This window comes from Helobdella robusta (genome assembly GCF_000326865.2).
Source record: "Helobdella robusta unplaced genomic scaffold HELROscaffold_11, whole genome shotgun sequence".
NCBI lineage: Eukaryota > Metazoa > Annelida > Clitellata > Rhynchobdellida > Glossiphoniidae > Helobdella > Helobdella robusta.
In genome coordinates this window covers 89,698-105,309 of record NW_008703617.1, presented here as the reverse complement: position 1 = coordinate 105,309, position 15,612 = coordinate 89,698, and the positions used below count along the sequence as shown (strand labels likewise).

At 36.0% G+C, this 15,612-nt stretch overlaps 3 protein-coding genes across 3 annotated transcripts; all 3 read left to right on the top strand.

Annotated features, from left to right (window-relative positions):
- Nucleotides 1-21: 21 nt before the first annotated feature.
- On the top strand, nt 22-2,610 carry HELRODRAFT_167040 (hypothetical protein; the record flags this gene model as incomplete). Its single annotated transcript, XM_009012561.1, has 2 exons — nt 22-1,141; nt 2,576-2,610. The coding sequence occupies 2 exons, from the start codon at nt 22-24 to the stop codon at nt 2,608-2,610; spliced, it is 1,155 nt and encodes a 384-aa protein (XP_009010809.1).
- A 3,466-nt stretch (nt 2,611-6,076) lies between these two features.
- On the top strand, nt 6,077-7,687 carry HELRODRAFT_167039 (hypothetical protein; the record flags this gene model as incomplete). The annotated part of the gene is made up of 1 exon (XM_009012560.1): nt 6,077-7,687. One exon carries the CDS (start codon nt 6,077-6,079, stop codon nt 7,685-7,687), a length of 1,611 nt encoding a protein of 536 aa, XP_009010808.1.
- Nucleotides 7,688-9,427: 1,740 nt separating this feature from the next.
- On the top strand, nt 9,428-14,719 carry HELRODRAFT_96872 (hypothetical protein; the record flags this gene model as incomplete). The annotated part of the gene is made up of 18 exons (XM_009012559.1): nt 9,428-9,493; nt 9,656-9,737; nt 9,871-9,951; nt 10,471-10,550; nt 10,840-10,946; nt 11,045-11,225; nt 11,415-11,485; nt 11,641-11,729; nt 11,829-12,002; nt 12,199-12,332; nt 12,464-12,514; nt 12,644-12,718; nt 12,808-12,897; nt 13,369-13,527; nt 13,674-13,912; nt 14,146-14,320; nt 14,419-14,505; nt 14,627-14,719. Coding segments are annotated over exons 1-18 (2,025 nt in total), but the record flags the coding sequence as incomplete, so codon positions are not given.
- Between the last annotated feature and the right edge of the window lie 893 nt (nt 14,720-15,612).

Here is a 15,612-nt window from a genome sequence, read left to right as displayed (position 1 = left end):
TTAACTGCATCAGTGGCGACGATGGTTGCTCTGGCGAGAATTTCATTCCTAACGATGTCAGCCTTCCCAATCATCTGCTCCTTCTTCCTGTCCTCTTCTTGTAAGAATATCGACCGGCCACCCATTCCTAGCTATTCACCCGCGAAGCTACGTGGGCATCATCATCATCACCATCCTCACCGCCAACAACGACAACAACTACAACCCCATCAAACTCTACGGAAAGATGAAGAAACGATATTTTTTAAACAAGTGAATCGGGCAGAGAGGAATGAAAGACAGGGTGAGAAAGATAGCCACAAACGCATTGAGAAGCGTCAGTACGATGACGACGCAGATCTGCAGCAACTGCCGCGTTTTGAAAAGGAGAACTTTCAACAGCACCGTGATTATCCTCACAGGCATCATCACAACCACCATCCTCAAGATGTCATCATCATCAACAACAACAGCAACAACCACAATAATTATATAATTAACAGCAAACATAACAGCGACAACACCGATTACAATTCATACGACGACCAGGCTGAATATAAAACTAGCAAGGATGTTTCCTCCTTGGTCCCATGCGTGGCGGGCAGTCGCAGCTCAGTTTGGTTCAAATTGAAAGGTTCGCCTGTCAACAACGAAGAAGATATTGACGTGAACAATTTCGAAACATCTCTAAAAAACACAACCGACTTTGGAAGTTTATTCGTACAAAACCCAACAAAAAGCACCAACAAAAACAAAAATTCAACGAAAAAGCGCACCAGAAGAGGTGCAAGCTCTACAGATCGCCATGGTCCTCTTCGCACTAAAAAACTAAACACCATCTACGTCAATAAGAACCAGGTGAGTGATACCGAATGCACTTTCAAGAAAAAACTTCGTGTCCTGGGCGACGGTTATTTTCCAACGCGGGTCCTAACTGGGGAGTGCGGCAAATCTCATTGCCACCACGGCATCTCAAATTGCGTTCCAAAGAAATACCGAGTTCCGGTGATGAAAAAAATCGGTCGATTCTGCGGGGCAATCGAGGAGAAGGAACGACTCAGGAAGGTCGTCTACGAAGAAGCTTGGAAGTCGATTTACATGGAGGTGATCGTTGCCTGCCAATGTGACTTCAACAGGGAACAAATATTTCCAAGCTCTAAAAGTTGAAGCCAGAGATTTGCAACTACATATCTAACATTGATGGAACGCTGTTTTAACGCTTGCCTAGCAAGCATTGCTGCTACAGTAGCCTAAAATATGATCGGATTCATGGAGCTGAAATGAGGAAGTTAAAGAATGGCATCTTCTCGAGCGACAATTGTCTGTCTCGTCATCGTTATCGCTGGCACGGTTGAAGAGTGAAGTTGAAGAACACTGATGATATGAAACGAAACGCGGACCGTCAACAAATGAAGCCAACGTTAGCAAAAAAAGAAAGAAAAACAGCACATCCCTGCAAAATGTGCCCGCGATTTTGACCTACAGAAGAACTCAATGATGGCGCACTCTCACAGCCACTGGTGGTACACACACACGCTTATATACGCACTATTTTCAGGTGCTTCGTTTAATATTAACAGATATATTTATTAATTATCTAGTATTTATTCAGTTATTTCTTTATTATTATTTTTCATTTTAAATTTTGTTTTCAATTTTGCCCTATTTATTCGAAATTATTGTTTGCCAACGTGTCTCTACACAAGCCCTTTGTTTGTTCCATACATATTCATATAGACACAATGTTTATATATGTGTATAAAATTGTTTGAACAATTTTTGCATAAGTTGTTTGAACTAATGCATGCATGGCTTTTTACGCTATTTATTTTGCCCGCCGTCGTTCATAATTTATAACCACACTTGGCAGACAAGTTATTTTCAAAATGTTTTTACGCCACTATTACTTAACTTATTTCTATAGACAATCATGCAAACCACTCTCCCTCTCTCTCTTTCTCTCTCTCACTCTCTCTCTCTCTCGATGCTCAACAAGCGATTATGATGATGATGGTGATAATGAGGAGGAATTTTTCAAGAGCAGCGTAAATTCAACATAAAAACACCTCAACACCTGTCATAAGAACAACACCATCATCATCAACGCCATCGTCATCATCATCAACACCATCGTCATCATCATCATCAACATCGTCATCATCGCTATTAACAACAACGACAACAACAACATCATTTCAACAGCGCCGAATATCACTAGAGCAATTTTGTTTGATAACATGAAATGTGTTCAGCGTAGTTTTGAAAGCACGAATGTCCTGGCGGTCTGTTGCTTCAATAAGAAAACTCATCCAATGACCCATTCAATTTGTACTCGTAGATAAAATTTCCCGCTTATCTGCGGCTGATGCTGTTAATATCTTCAAGTGAACAAGAAGTTTAGATAATTTTTGTCGATCGAATCTCTAACCACAACCAGCGCACTGCCTATTTATTTTCAATTATTTGTTCCTATCAAAGTTTTTTATTTCGTATTTATTTATTTGTAAATAATTTATTGTTTTTTAAATTTATTTGTTTATTTATTTCATGTTTATTTATTTATTTATTCCTAACAATTTCAACTTTACATCGTCAGGTCTAGAGATTTTCCTTCTTAAGCAGCAGCTGTGATATTTTTGAAATAAAACATTACATATCAACAACTCTTCTGCAAGTTCTTTTGAGTTAATTTCTGAGTCAATGTTCTGAAGATGATATGCTTCTCTCAATACCGCCACTACTACCACTACTACAACTACTACAACTACTACTACAACTAATACTACTACTACTACTTCTACTACTACTACTACTACTACTACTCATATAACGCCCCACTAGTTCGCATGTGCATAATCATAATTTCAGAGAAGTATGAAGTATAAAATTTAATTTACAGCACGTTCTGCACAGTTATGTCTATGATGACTGCATAATAGTGCATATATTTATATACATATATATTTATATATTATATATATTATATGATGTTGGTGCAATTTATAAATCGTGAAAGAATGCCAAACGCGTCGGGTATGTCGAGATTGTTGTGACTTTTTGATTTGGCAGCAATAAAGTGCTGGCTGATGTAATAACAATTATAACATCATTGCCGTAGTCTGCAGTGATAATTAGGGTAATGATGATAATGATCGTGATGGTGGTGGTGGTGAAAGATCTATAATAATAATGATGATAATAATGGAAGGCCAATGATAGAATTGGAAAATAGTTAAAAACCGGAATGATTATTCGCATGCTCATTGCCAGCTTGATTGTCATCCGAATTCTTTTCATGAAAATTGCAAGTAGACATGTCAGCGGGTCCAGAGGTGTGCACTACCACCAAGAAGCTCTGACTACTTCTTAATTCATTATCTTCGCTAAAAATGATGAAATATTACATTAGCCTCAAGTGTGTGTGTGTGTGTTCGTGTGTGTGTATGTGTTCATGTGTGTGTGTGTGTTTTTGCCCAAGTATTATCAGTATTTATTATTAGAGAAACGTACGTATGAAGAAATCACACAATTTAGTTACGTATCAGTTATGTGATTCGCTATTGTTATTATAAGCGTTCATGATTGTGGATGTTCCAACTGCCATTTGTATTATTGTTGCATTCATGGTGAATATGTTTCAATTATTATCATTAGCAGCCTCAGTATTATCATTGCTGTCTCTCTTCGTGTTATGTTTATTATTTTGTCAGTCGCTAACGATTTTAATCTGCTGAATGAGACATTTTTTCGTTTGTACGTCATTAGCGAGAAACCACCTCGCACATAACTGGCTGTCGTTATCGTTGTTGTTGTTGTTGCTGTTGTCGTTGTTGTTGACAATATCATTGTTGTTGTTATCGTTGTTGTCCAATGCGAGCTAACGCCATGATAAGATGGTCTGTTGCAGCCAGCGGCATCTAAAACCATTGTTGAACTCCACACACATGCGTTCGCGTACACGCGAACGTACACACGTACACATGTACGAACATGCACACACATACACACGTGTATAATATAATTGTGCACTTGTACTATCACTTGATTGAAGAAAAGACCAGCCATCTGTTCGATGAAAGATCGTGTTTTGTGGTAACAATACAATTCAATACATGTTTGATTGTAGTTAATGTTTGTTGAATGTTCGTATGTTTGTTAGCCTCTCACTCTCTCTGTCTCTCTCTCTCTCTTTCTCTCTCTTTCTCTGTCTCTCTCTTTCTCTCTCCGTCTCAGCGTTTGTTACAGCACTCAGAGGTGGTCCAACTATTTAACATAATACATTTATTATTATAAAGACATGCTCACACACGCACACATACATACAGACACACACGTGTTTATACTTTATTTATGTATGTATGTATACCAAAATGTTAGAAGATAAGCACTGATGTATGGAGGGAAATATTTTAAATTCTTCAAATATTTCATTCAACATTTTTATATTAAGTACTGTTATTATGTATTAAAATATTAATATGTGCATGGAATGTCATGTGTGCTTTCTATTGACTGTGTGTGTGTATTTGTTTGTTTGTTTGTGTGTGTATGTGCGTGTGTACGTGTGTGCGTGTAAGTAACCGGCTGGTAGATTTTGGAATCTGCACATGAATACATTGTACATTTGCAGCGAGGACTTTTTCATGCCCACCCATCATGATTGTTTCTCTTCTGGGGTTGAAATAGCTTTGTTTTAAAAAATTTTCACAGATTAAGTCAGCAAAGTCAGGGATGTGTCATTTGCCAGATTTGTATTTTGCTTGATAAAAATGTTTCATAAAATATTTATTGAAAGATCGATTGATTGGTTGAATGAATGAACGAACGAACGAACGAATGAACGAACGAACGAACGAACGAATGAACGAACGAATGAATGAATGAACGAATTAAACATATTTTGGTGCATATACAAGGCAGGACACAATGTTGAAAGATTTGAGAATAATATACCGGATGGAGTTGCACATGGGCCATTAAAAAGTGGGGCAGGTCACGTGACTTAGACTTTTAAATGATGATGCGCCGTTTCAAACTGTTGTTAATTGTTCTCTTGTTAAATTGAGTTTTTTCGTTCTTCTTTTTCTCTTTTTCTCTCTTTCCTTCTCTCTCTCTCTCTCTCTCTCTCTCTCTCTCTCTCTCTCTCTCACCACATAACCAACAACAATAGCAAAAAGCTAACAACATAAACAACAACTGCCCGAATTAAGCAGCAGCAACGATGCTTGCATACATTAACTTCTATAACTCTTAAATACATCATTCATTCATACATACATACATACATACATACATACATACATACATACATACATACATACATACATACATACATACATACATACATACATACATACATACATACATACATACATACATACATACATACATACATACATACATACATACATACATACATACATACATACATACATACATACATACATACATACATACATACATACATACATACATACATACATACATACATACATACATACATACATACATACATACATACATACATACATACATACATACATACATACATACATACATACATACATACATACATACATACATACATACATACATACATACATACATACATACATACATACATACATACATACATACATACATACATACATACATACATACATACTTTCGTCCACGAAATAACTTGCAACATTCATTTTTGCACGTTTGTATGCCATATTTTCGATCCAGTTGTTTTGTTATTGCGCTCTGTTTTTGTGAGTTTTATTGCTGTGATTCATTTATATTATTAATTAATTTCTACCGAATTAATGAGTTCATAAAGTTTGAATGACAAGTTTCAATGCGGTAGGAACAATATTCAATGGGGATTGTTTGTAGAAACTCTGGTGAAATTTATTGCTGGGATGTAATTCGGAAAAATTGGTTAAAATATGAGATCAAGCCTTTATGAAACTTCGCATGACAACTATCTTCTAACTTTAAAACAGCATTTAATAACAAATTTCATCAACAAATGTTTGATGTGCGATTAAATTTCATTGCGATTATTTTTTCAGCGTTCAGTTCCCTGCCTGCCTGCCTGCCAATAACCTGAATGGAGATCTTCCACGGAAACATGAAGGGACAGGGCGTCAACAAAATGCTTCAAAACAACCACCACAACAACGACCACCACAACAACAACAACGACCACCACAACAACAACGATCACAACAACAACGACCACCACAACAACAACGACCACCACAACAACGAACACAAACACAGCGGCCACATGAGTAGTCACACTGACTACAACAAAAATCGCAAACCCAATCAACACACCAATCTTAGCGAAAATAGAAACATCAACAAAAATGCGACTATAAACGAAATTAACGCTAAAAACATTGTCCATGGCATTTATAATGAAAACATTGGTATCAATTTAATAGGAAGGAGAAGCGGCAACATCATCAACGGATTTGATTCTAACGCAACCACTCAAACAGAGTCCTCTGAAACGTCTGCATTCCACCATTCATATACAATACACCAACAACAGCATCAAATTCTCAATTCGGAATATAATTCTTATAATCATGGACTGATTGAAAGCGATCAAACATTGATTGCACGACCAAAACTTGATATTAACAACCCCATGCCAGCTTCCATGGTGCTGGCTCGTTTTTTACCGAAATCGTTAAAGGACGAAAAATCGGATGACGTCGTCTCACTCGAATTACTTGATAACAAAACTGTCAACCAGTCGAATAAAGAAACAAACTTCAACACCACACAAATTTCATTTAAAGCCGAATTAACGAACCCACTAGCGGAGAAAACATCTGATTTTAAAGAAAACTATGTTTTAACGGCTCTGCCATCACTGCACGATCAACAAGCATCTTCATGTCAAACACCCAGTGGAGAGGATGTTGTGTTGAAGTTTGCAGTTTTTGAGGTCCAGGATCTCACTGATGAGTTGAGGAGGTTGAAGGAATTACTCGATTCTATGGCCTGTCTCGGTGGCGAGCAGAATGAAGAACCGAATATTAATGTAGTACCGAGTACCGATAACACCGAGCAGCAAAATAATACCATCATCGTTAATGGCGATTCTATTGAGGAAATGGAGACTGTGACAATCATGGATACAGAAATAAAAAAAGGTACTTACAACGGTTGTGAGGTGTCGCAAGGTAGGACTGATTATAATTTCGAAGACTCACCCAGCCACCTTGGCTCTAACACCATCAACCTCCATAATCAAAGTAACATTTTTAACAACAGCTCTACCTCTAATAATACTATTGGCGATTTGAATGACCACAGCATTATTTCTAGCACTACTGCCACTACCGGCGATATTTTAAATAATATTAATTTGGATAGCAAAGCTGCCTCGATAGTTCCTTCAGATGACAGTTACATTTGCGGTGGAGCAATTAGCGCTAACATGGCAGCCTCAGATAACCGCGTTCCAACTGAAGTAACGAAGAATAGTTCCAGCACCAACGCTCTGAAAACTGTTGCTAACAAGAACAACATTGCAACCATTAACAACTGCAACAACAAACACAACTCTGGTAGCAACGACATTGAACGCCGAACAAATGGTTATAGCCATGATATTATTGATGTCGATGATGGGGATGATGGTGACGGTGAAACACTCCTGACCTCCAAACAACAGAACATGATTGGCCATGCCTGCTCTTAAGATCTGCTCTAACATATCGTAGAACGTTACATTTCTAGTTTGAATACTTAGTTATATATTTCTGAATTTTTGAAACATTTTTTAATATTATGATTTTAAGATAATTTTTATTTCAATTTTACTATAGCAATTAGATTTTACAAATTAATTATTTTTCGTGCGTGATATTTCATTTCATTTCTCGAAGATAAATTATTTTAAGTTGATTTTTGTTGGGTTACTGTATTAAGAAATGAAACAAATGTGATAAATTCTTTACTTTGCTAAAATTTCAATAAAATAAAAAACAGTCAGAATGTTTAAGAAAAGTGTTGTTGCCTCTAATTATTATGTAAAACTTATTTCATCTAGTGTTTGCACCAAGCAATACGAAAATATATGTATATATATTTATGTATACATAAATGTATGTATATATATGTATGCTGGTATGTATATATATATGCGGTAATTTATGAAGTATATGCAGAAATTTATATATATATATTTATATAAATCCGTGCGTGTGATTAATGAATGAATGCCAGGCTTGTAGGTGTTTGGTACCTCTGAATAGTTTTTGTAACTTAGTCAACTTTTAATCACAGTCGGAAGTTAGACGTCCATTGTCGGATTGTTTTTTTTCGATACGGATTCTGGTTTATTTTATGAAAATTTTGCGAGTTATAGTCCGTAAATTGAATGTAGACGGTTGTTCATAAGAGTTAACGCCGCACAGTTTTGTTGTTTAATTTTTGTATTTTTTCTTTGAGTCCTTACATGTTTATAATTTAGATTTAACTAGAGTAGTTGTCAGCCTACTGACCAAAAAATATCAAATTGAAAATCTGAAATAAGATTTAAAATTGAACTAAAAAGCATTAAAAAACTTAACTTAGTATTTTTCTTTTTCACGCATAATTACATCCTCAGTTAGTGTAGAAAATGCCACTTGCACCTTTTGCATTACCATTTAAAAAGCCAGAAGCCCAAGAAGTTGTGGAGGTAGGGAATGATGGCTTGATGATTAATAAATTAATCATAATTTATTCATTCATTTTAATATATATATATTATGTATGTATATATATGTATATATATTTTTGATTTGGTTTTCAGATTTCAGTAAACTTGTTATAGTGTTATTTAGATATATTTATAATTTATATTTGTACATTTTTTATAAACACACAGACCTTAGTAATAAATAATGCATATTAAATTTGAGAAGCTATGCCATGGTATGGTTTGTATACTATAACCACCCCATACCAAAATAAAAAATGTTTTTATGTGGTTTGTTAATAAGATTCTTGAATTAAATTAAATTTTCAAAAAGCAAATCCCACTTTTGAATATAATTTTTAATTATTTATTCGTCACGGTGCAAATATTTTATAAATTTATCTTGGAAATAAAATGAAGTTCTGGTTGACATGTCGTCATTAATTGTTTACAAAATACAGGAAAAATCAGTGGATGAAATATCAGAGGTAGGTACTCTGCTTTTGAATATTTTTTAATGAAATAGATTTAATTCAAAGTTTTTTGTGGTTCATTGCAGATTATGTAGACTGTTTAGAATTAGACTTAATTGAAATTTTAAACGATTGACTGCTTTTTTTACTTCCTTTTTATTCATTGTTTAATATTTATATATTTAAATGAATAATTTCATGTAAAAATTTTTGTTCTTGTGTATGTCAGAATGGAAAGCCAGAGGAGCCTCACAAAGTTTATGATGTGACAAAAATTGTAAAACATGAAAAAATGGACACATCCTATTTTGATCTGTTGAAAGTCTTAGGCCAGGGATCATTTGGGAAGGTTTTCAAACTAATTTGAATATGTGTATTTTGTAAAATAACACAAGATATTCAATTCCAGCATGTTATCAATTAACAGCACTCCCCTATTTTGTTGAATTTTAATCTTCAAAATGGATATGTTTTAAATTAAATGATTTGTTTGTATATGCTTTGCTGTCAGGTGTTCCTGGTACGTAAGATAAAAGGTAAAGATGCAGGCCATCTGTATGCCATGAAAGTTCTCAAGAAAGCAACGTTGAAAGGTAATGTCAATCAATAGTCTTTTTTGTGTCCGCTGTAAACATGTTTTTATGTAATTAACTGATTGATTGTGTTTGTTTGTCTGTCTGTTTGTTTGTTTGATTGATTAACCAATTGAATAAATAATTAATTCAGTCCGTGATAGAGTAAGAACAAAAATGGAGAGAGATATTCTAGCCGAACTGGAGCACCCGTTCATTGTCAGATTGTTTTATGGTAAGCTGTCAGCAGCACTATGCAATATCACTACTCTCATTACAACTGTTAAATACATTTCAACCTCCTCTCTTGATTTATTAACATGATGTGATAATTTGTTGAATGTGTGACTGATGGCTGTTAAGACGTTTGTTAGAGTAATTTATATTTGTTACTTCAACTGTTATCACACTTTCTGAATGCTTAATTTCGTGCAGTTAGGCAATTAATGAATTATTTTAAATTTTAAAATAATTTTAATTTAAAAAAATATTTAAATCCGTTAATAATGCAAATGCAAAATCCATGCTAACTTATAGAGACAAACATACAGGCAAATACAAACATAAAGCATACACTTGTAAACATACATATGTCTTCACATTTTATAAATTACATACACATACATACATGCACATACATACATACATACGTACATACATACGTACGTACATACATACATGCGTACATGTGTGTATGTAACACACATAAGTACATTTTATACACACCTAAATTTGTACACATATTGGCATGCAGCTTTTCAAACCGAGGGCAAGTTGTACTTGATTCTAGAATTTCTGAAAGGTGGTGACTTATTCACCAGACTCTCAAAAGATGTTAGATACTTTATATTTATCTGTTTATCTTTATTTATTCACTTATTTGTTTCTGTTTATTTACTCTGTAATTTTTTGATTTTTTTTCGTTCTAAAGTTTTTTCTTTCTTCCAATCAGTCAATCAATCAGTCAATTAATCAGTCAATCAATCAGCCAATCAATCAGTCAATCAATCAGTCAGTCACTCAATCATTGACAACAGACAGTACTTTTCTTACAGCAACAAAACAACAACAGCAGCCAGACTATTAACCTAGCGTGAAACAACGCAACGTGACACAACAACAGGTGATGTTCACAGAGGATGATGTGAAGTTCTACCTGGCTGAACTTGCTCTTGCCCTCAGTCACCTCCACAAACAAGGAATCATCTACAGAGACCTCAAACCTGAAAAGTTGGCCCCATCGTTATGTTCATTACTTTATTATGATTATAACTATATTATTATTGTAGTTATAGTTATTGTTGCTGCAATAACACACGACCCACCAGCATCCTGCTAGATTCAGATGGGCACATCAAGCTGACAGACTTTGGCCTGAGCAAGGAATCAGTCTTTGAGGAGAACAAAACATTTTCATTTTGTGGCACTGTGGAGTACATGGCTCCCGAGGTCATCAACAGAAAAGGTCACGATCAGACTGCTGACTGGTGGTCCTACGGGGTCCTCATGGTGAGATGTTGATTGCTTGTTTCTGATTGGGTGGATGGGTCGTTTCTTCTTGATAGTTGTCGGTTGTATGAGGCCTGGCATTAAAGTTGTTGAGTGGTGTTCTGTGTAATAGTTCCTCCCGTTAGTTTTGTGAGGTTTGGAGGGTTAGGTGGAATGGCTGATTATACCACTGTCTGTTTGTTCATCTAGTACGAAATGCTGACAGGACAACTGCCATTTCAAGGTGCTAACCGAAAGGATACTATGACTATGATCCTCAAGTATGATACTATGCTGATGATGAGATGAATGATGATTTAGATGATTGTGCGTGAAGATGATGGTGCATTTCTTTTACTTGATACCATCATGGTGATCTTCCTTCCTCATATCATAAGCAAACTTTACAACCACTATCTTTGTCAACACCTTAAAGAGCCAAACTTGGTATGCCTCAATATTTGAGCCCTGATGCACAGGCGTTGCTGAGGTGTCTTTTCAAGAGGAATCCTGTTAACAGATTAGGTGGGTGGGTTGCTGATGTTGTTGCTGATGTTGTTGTTGTTGGTGGTTTTGTTGTTATGTCATCCTTTGATTTGATCATAACCTGAACGAACTAACAAGCAGGATATGGACCGAACGGTATAGAGGAAATTAAGAAACAGCCATTCTTCTCAACAATCAACTGGGAGAAATTATTCATGAAGCAAGTCAGCCCTCCATTCAAACCAATGCTCAACAGAGCCGGCGATGAATCTTTCTACTTTGATAAGGCTTTCACTTCAAAAACACCGAAAGGTACTCATGAGATTGTTGTTTGTTCCAGTTTTTTTTTCTAGTGGAATCGCTTTTTTTATGATATTCATCACTTTTTTACTGCTTTTCAAGTTTTTTCCACTTGAACTATATTTCAATTTTTATCATTTATTCGTTCATTCATTCATCCATTGGGGACGAGCACTATCATTCAGATATGATTATCATTCTTCATCAGATTCCCCTGGTGTGCCACCGAGTGCAAATGCCCACGAGCTGTTCAGAGGGTTCAGCTACGTGGCCCCAACCCTGATAGAGGAGGTCATGGCTGGCGAGAAGCCCGTCATTTATAATACCAGGTCGCTCGCATCGGTCAGTGGTCTCTTTTGCTTCTGATTTGCTTCTGTTTCTATTTTATTTAGTGTAATGGGGTGCTAGTGTTATTGGGGCTAATGTTGCCCGTGATATTTCTGTCACTTTATTTTAATAACTCACCTTTCAAGCTAACTGAAGTGAAACGTAGAAATTTTCTTGACGACTACGACTTGAAAGAGGTTCGTTTCATCACCACCACCACACCTTCCACTCCACTCATCACTTGTGATAATTTAAACTTCTTGCTGATCCTATCAAATTGCTATGTGAATGAAGTGTTTCTTGATGCTGATGCAAATTAAATGCAGGAGCTAGGGTCAGGTTCCTATTCAAAATGCCACAGGTGTGTCCATAAATTAACAGGGAGAGAATTCGCTGTCAAGGTGCTTTAAACATTAATTCATTCATCCATTCATTCATCCATTCATTCATTCACTCATTCTATCTATTTGTTCTTCTGTTCATCAATTAGATAATCGATCCAAGCAAGAGGGATCCGTTCGAAGAGATTGAAATCTTACTGAGATACAGGGAGCACCCGAACATCATCAAACTGAGAGATGTCTGTCATCAACAATTTTCGCTTCAGACGTTGAAGATTGTGATGACGACGACGACGACGATGATGATGTTGAAGATGGAGATGATGATGATGATGTTGAAGATGGTGATGATGACGATGATTTTGAAGCGTATTAAGGACGAAAGAATGTATTTGGTCTTGTTATTTTTACTCACGAGTCATTGTGTGTCAAATCTAAGTTTTTAAACAATGGGAGTGTTTAAAATGTTATATATAAATTTAATTTTTAATGATGGAAATTTTTGTTGAGGTGGCTGCATGAGTCTAATACGAGTTCCTCACAGCCATATACTCTACTGTAAATGTTTTTTTCGTCTGAGGACAAATAAAATATTTTGTATTTGTTGTGGTGCCATCACAGTTTTGAATGCCTTCTTTTAATGCTATCATTGCATTGACTGTGTTGTAGTAATAAATAATCTCCACCGTCGTTACTGTCTTGATTTTCAGATCTATGACTACAAGAGCCGCATTTACATGGTGACGAACTTGCTGAAGGGAGGTGAACTCTTGGATAGGATCCTTAAAAACAAATACTTCTCAGAGAGAGAGGCCAGTACAATTTTACACGTCATCGCCAAGACTGTCTACTATCTTCATTCAAAAGGGGTGGGTCTCTTTTCATACTTCCACTTTGATTGTTGATTAGTTGGCTGATTGATTGATTGATTAATTGGTTGATGGATTAATTGATTGATTGATTGATTGATTGATCTTTCTTTTCAGTAACTTCAGCCAATCAACCAACCAAGCAGGTAGTTCACCGAGACCTGAAACCATCCAACATATTATTCTCAGAGGCACAGGCCAACCCTGACAGCTTGCACATTTGTGATTTTGGATTTGCCAAGCAGTTGAGGGCTGATAACGGTCTTCTGATGACGCCGTGCTATACTGCTACATTCGTGGCGCCAGAGGTTCTAAAAAAGAAGGGCTACGATGAGGCTTGTGATGTCTGGAGTCTTGGGGTCATTCTGTACACCATGCTTTGTGGGTGAGTTTGTTGCTTGCTTGCTGGTAGATTGATGAATTGGTTTTGCTGAATAGATTAATCTAAAGTTGATTATGTTCCTGTCTGTCTAATTGTAAACATCATTTCAATTATGTTTCATCTTTGTAGACAGAACAGCTTAAGTTAATTCGTCGCCGAAACGAACGCAATTTACGATAATAATGGAATGGATAAATAAATAAATAAATAAATAAATAAATAAACTGACTCGCCAGCCACACACCGTTTGCAAATGGTCCAGAAGACACTCCCGAACAGATTCTGGCTCGAATTGGAGAAGGTAAACTAGTTTTGTCGGGCGGGACGTGGGACTCCATATCATCTGCTGCTAAGGATCTCGTGTCTCGAATGTTGCATATTGATCCAAGGCAGAGGATAACAATGCATCAGGTGAGCTGGCTGGCTGGCTGGCTGGCTGGCTGGCTGGCTGTGATTGTGAGGTTAGTGTTAGGATTGTCATGTGATTTGTTGATGGTGTCCTTACGCAGGTGCTGACACACCGCTGGATCATGAGCAAGGACCAACTGCCTCAGACTCGACTGCCTCACCACGAAGGAGATACTCAGGCCGTCAAGGTGGGCTCCCATACATTGTGCTCTATAAAACTCTATATAACCCTATACAACTCTATATAACTCTATGTAATCCAATACAACTTTATATAAGTGAACATCATAATCATCATCATCATACCAGGGCGCAATGAAGGCCACCTTCAAGGCCATAAATAATTCACCCGCCCCAATTCTTGCCCCAGTTGGCATGTCCAGGTTGGCTCAGAGGAGAGGGAAGGCCAGTTTGAAGTTGGCCACCGATCTTTGAAGATCAGGGATAGGATGAAGACGGAGAAGAAGATGAAGGGGGAGAGGAAGAGGAAGATGGAGATGATGTTGTCTGAAGTTTCCATTGGCGTGTGTGTCTTGTAGATATAAATCATAACGATGATGATAACAATTATAATACTACTCCCCCTCCTCCTACTACTACTACTAATAATAATAATAGTTCAACATGCCATTGATTATAGATAATTATGCTAAACGATATTTGTCCAAATGAATTTGTATTGCCATATGATCAAAATTTTATGAGGTGTTTCTTTTTATTTGCAATAGTATTACCATTATGTGATAACATCATTGCTTCTCAAATAAGCTCGCTCCTCATTCGTCCGTTACATCCATTCATTAAATCATGCTTTCTTTCTTTCATTCAATCATTTATTCGTTCATTCATTCATTCAATCATTGTTTATCTATTTAAATAGTTAGTTACTTTGTTTGGAGATTACCATGCGTTACTTCATTTATTCATTTGTTGACATTTTGTAATTCCTTGTTTTCTTTATATATATATATATATATATATAAATATATACATTCATTCACATTCATTCATTCATTCATTCGCTCTGTACTCGTTTTATTTTATTCTCATGGCTTCATTAAATTTCTTTCATTTATTTCCCCACGGGTGCCGCCATCATCAGTTTCTTCATCTTCGCGGTCATCAGCATCATTAATTCCTCCATACTATCTCTAAGGTCTTAATTATATTTCAACCGTTGCATAGTAAGTGCATGTGTGTATTCATGTATACACATGTATAAATATATTTATATGTATATTATGTACGTGTTTTAATTATTTTATTTACAAATATTGAACTTTCAACTTATTTAA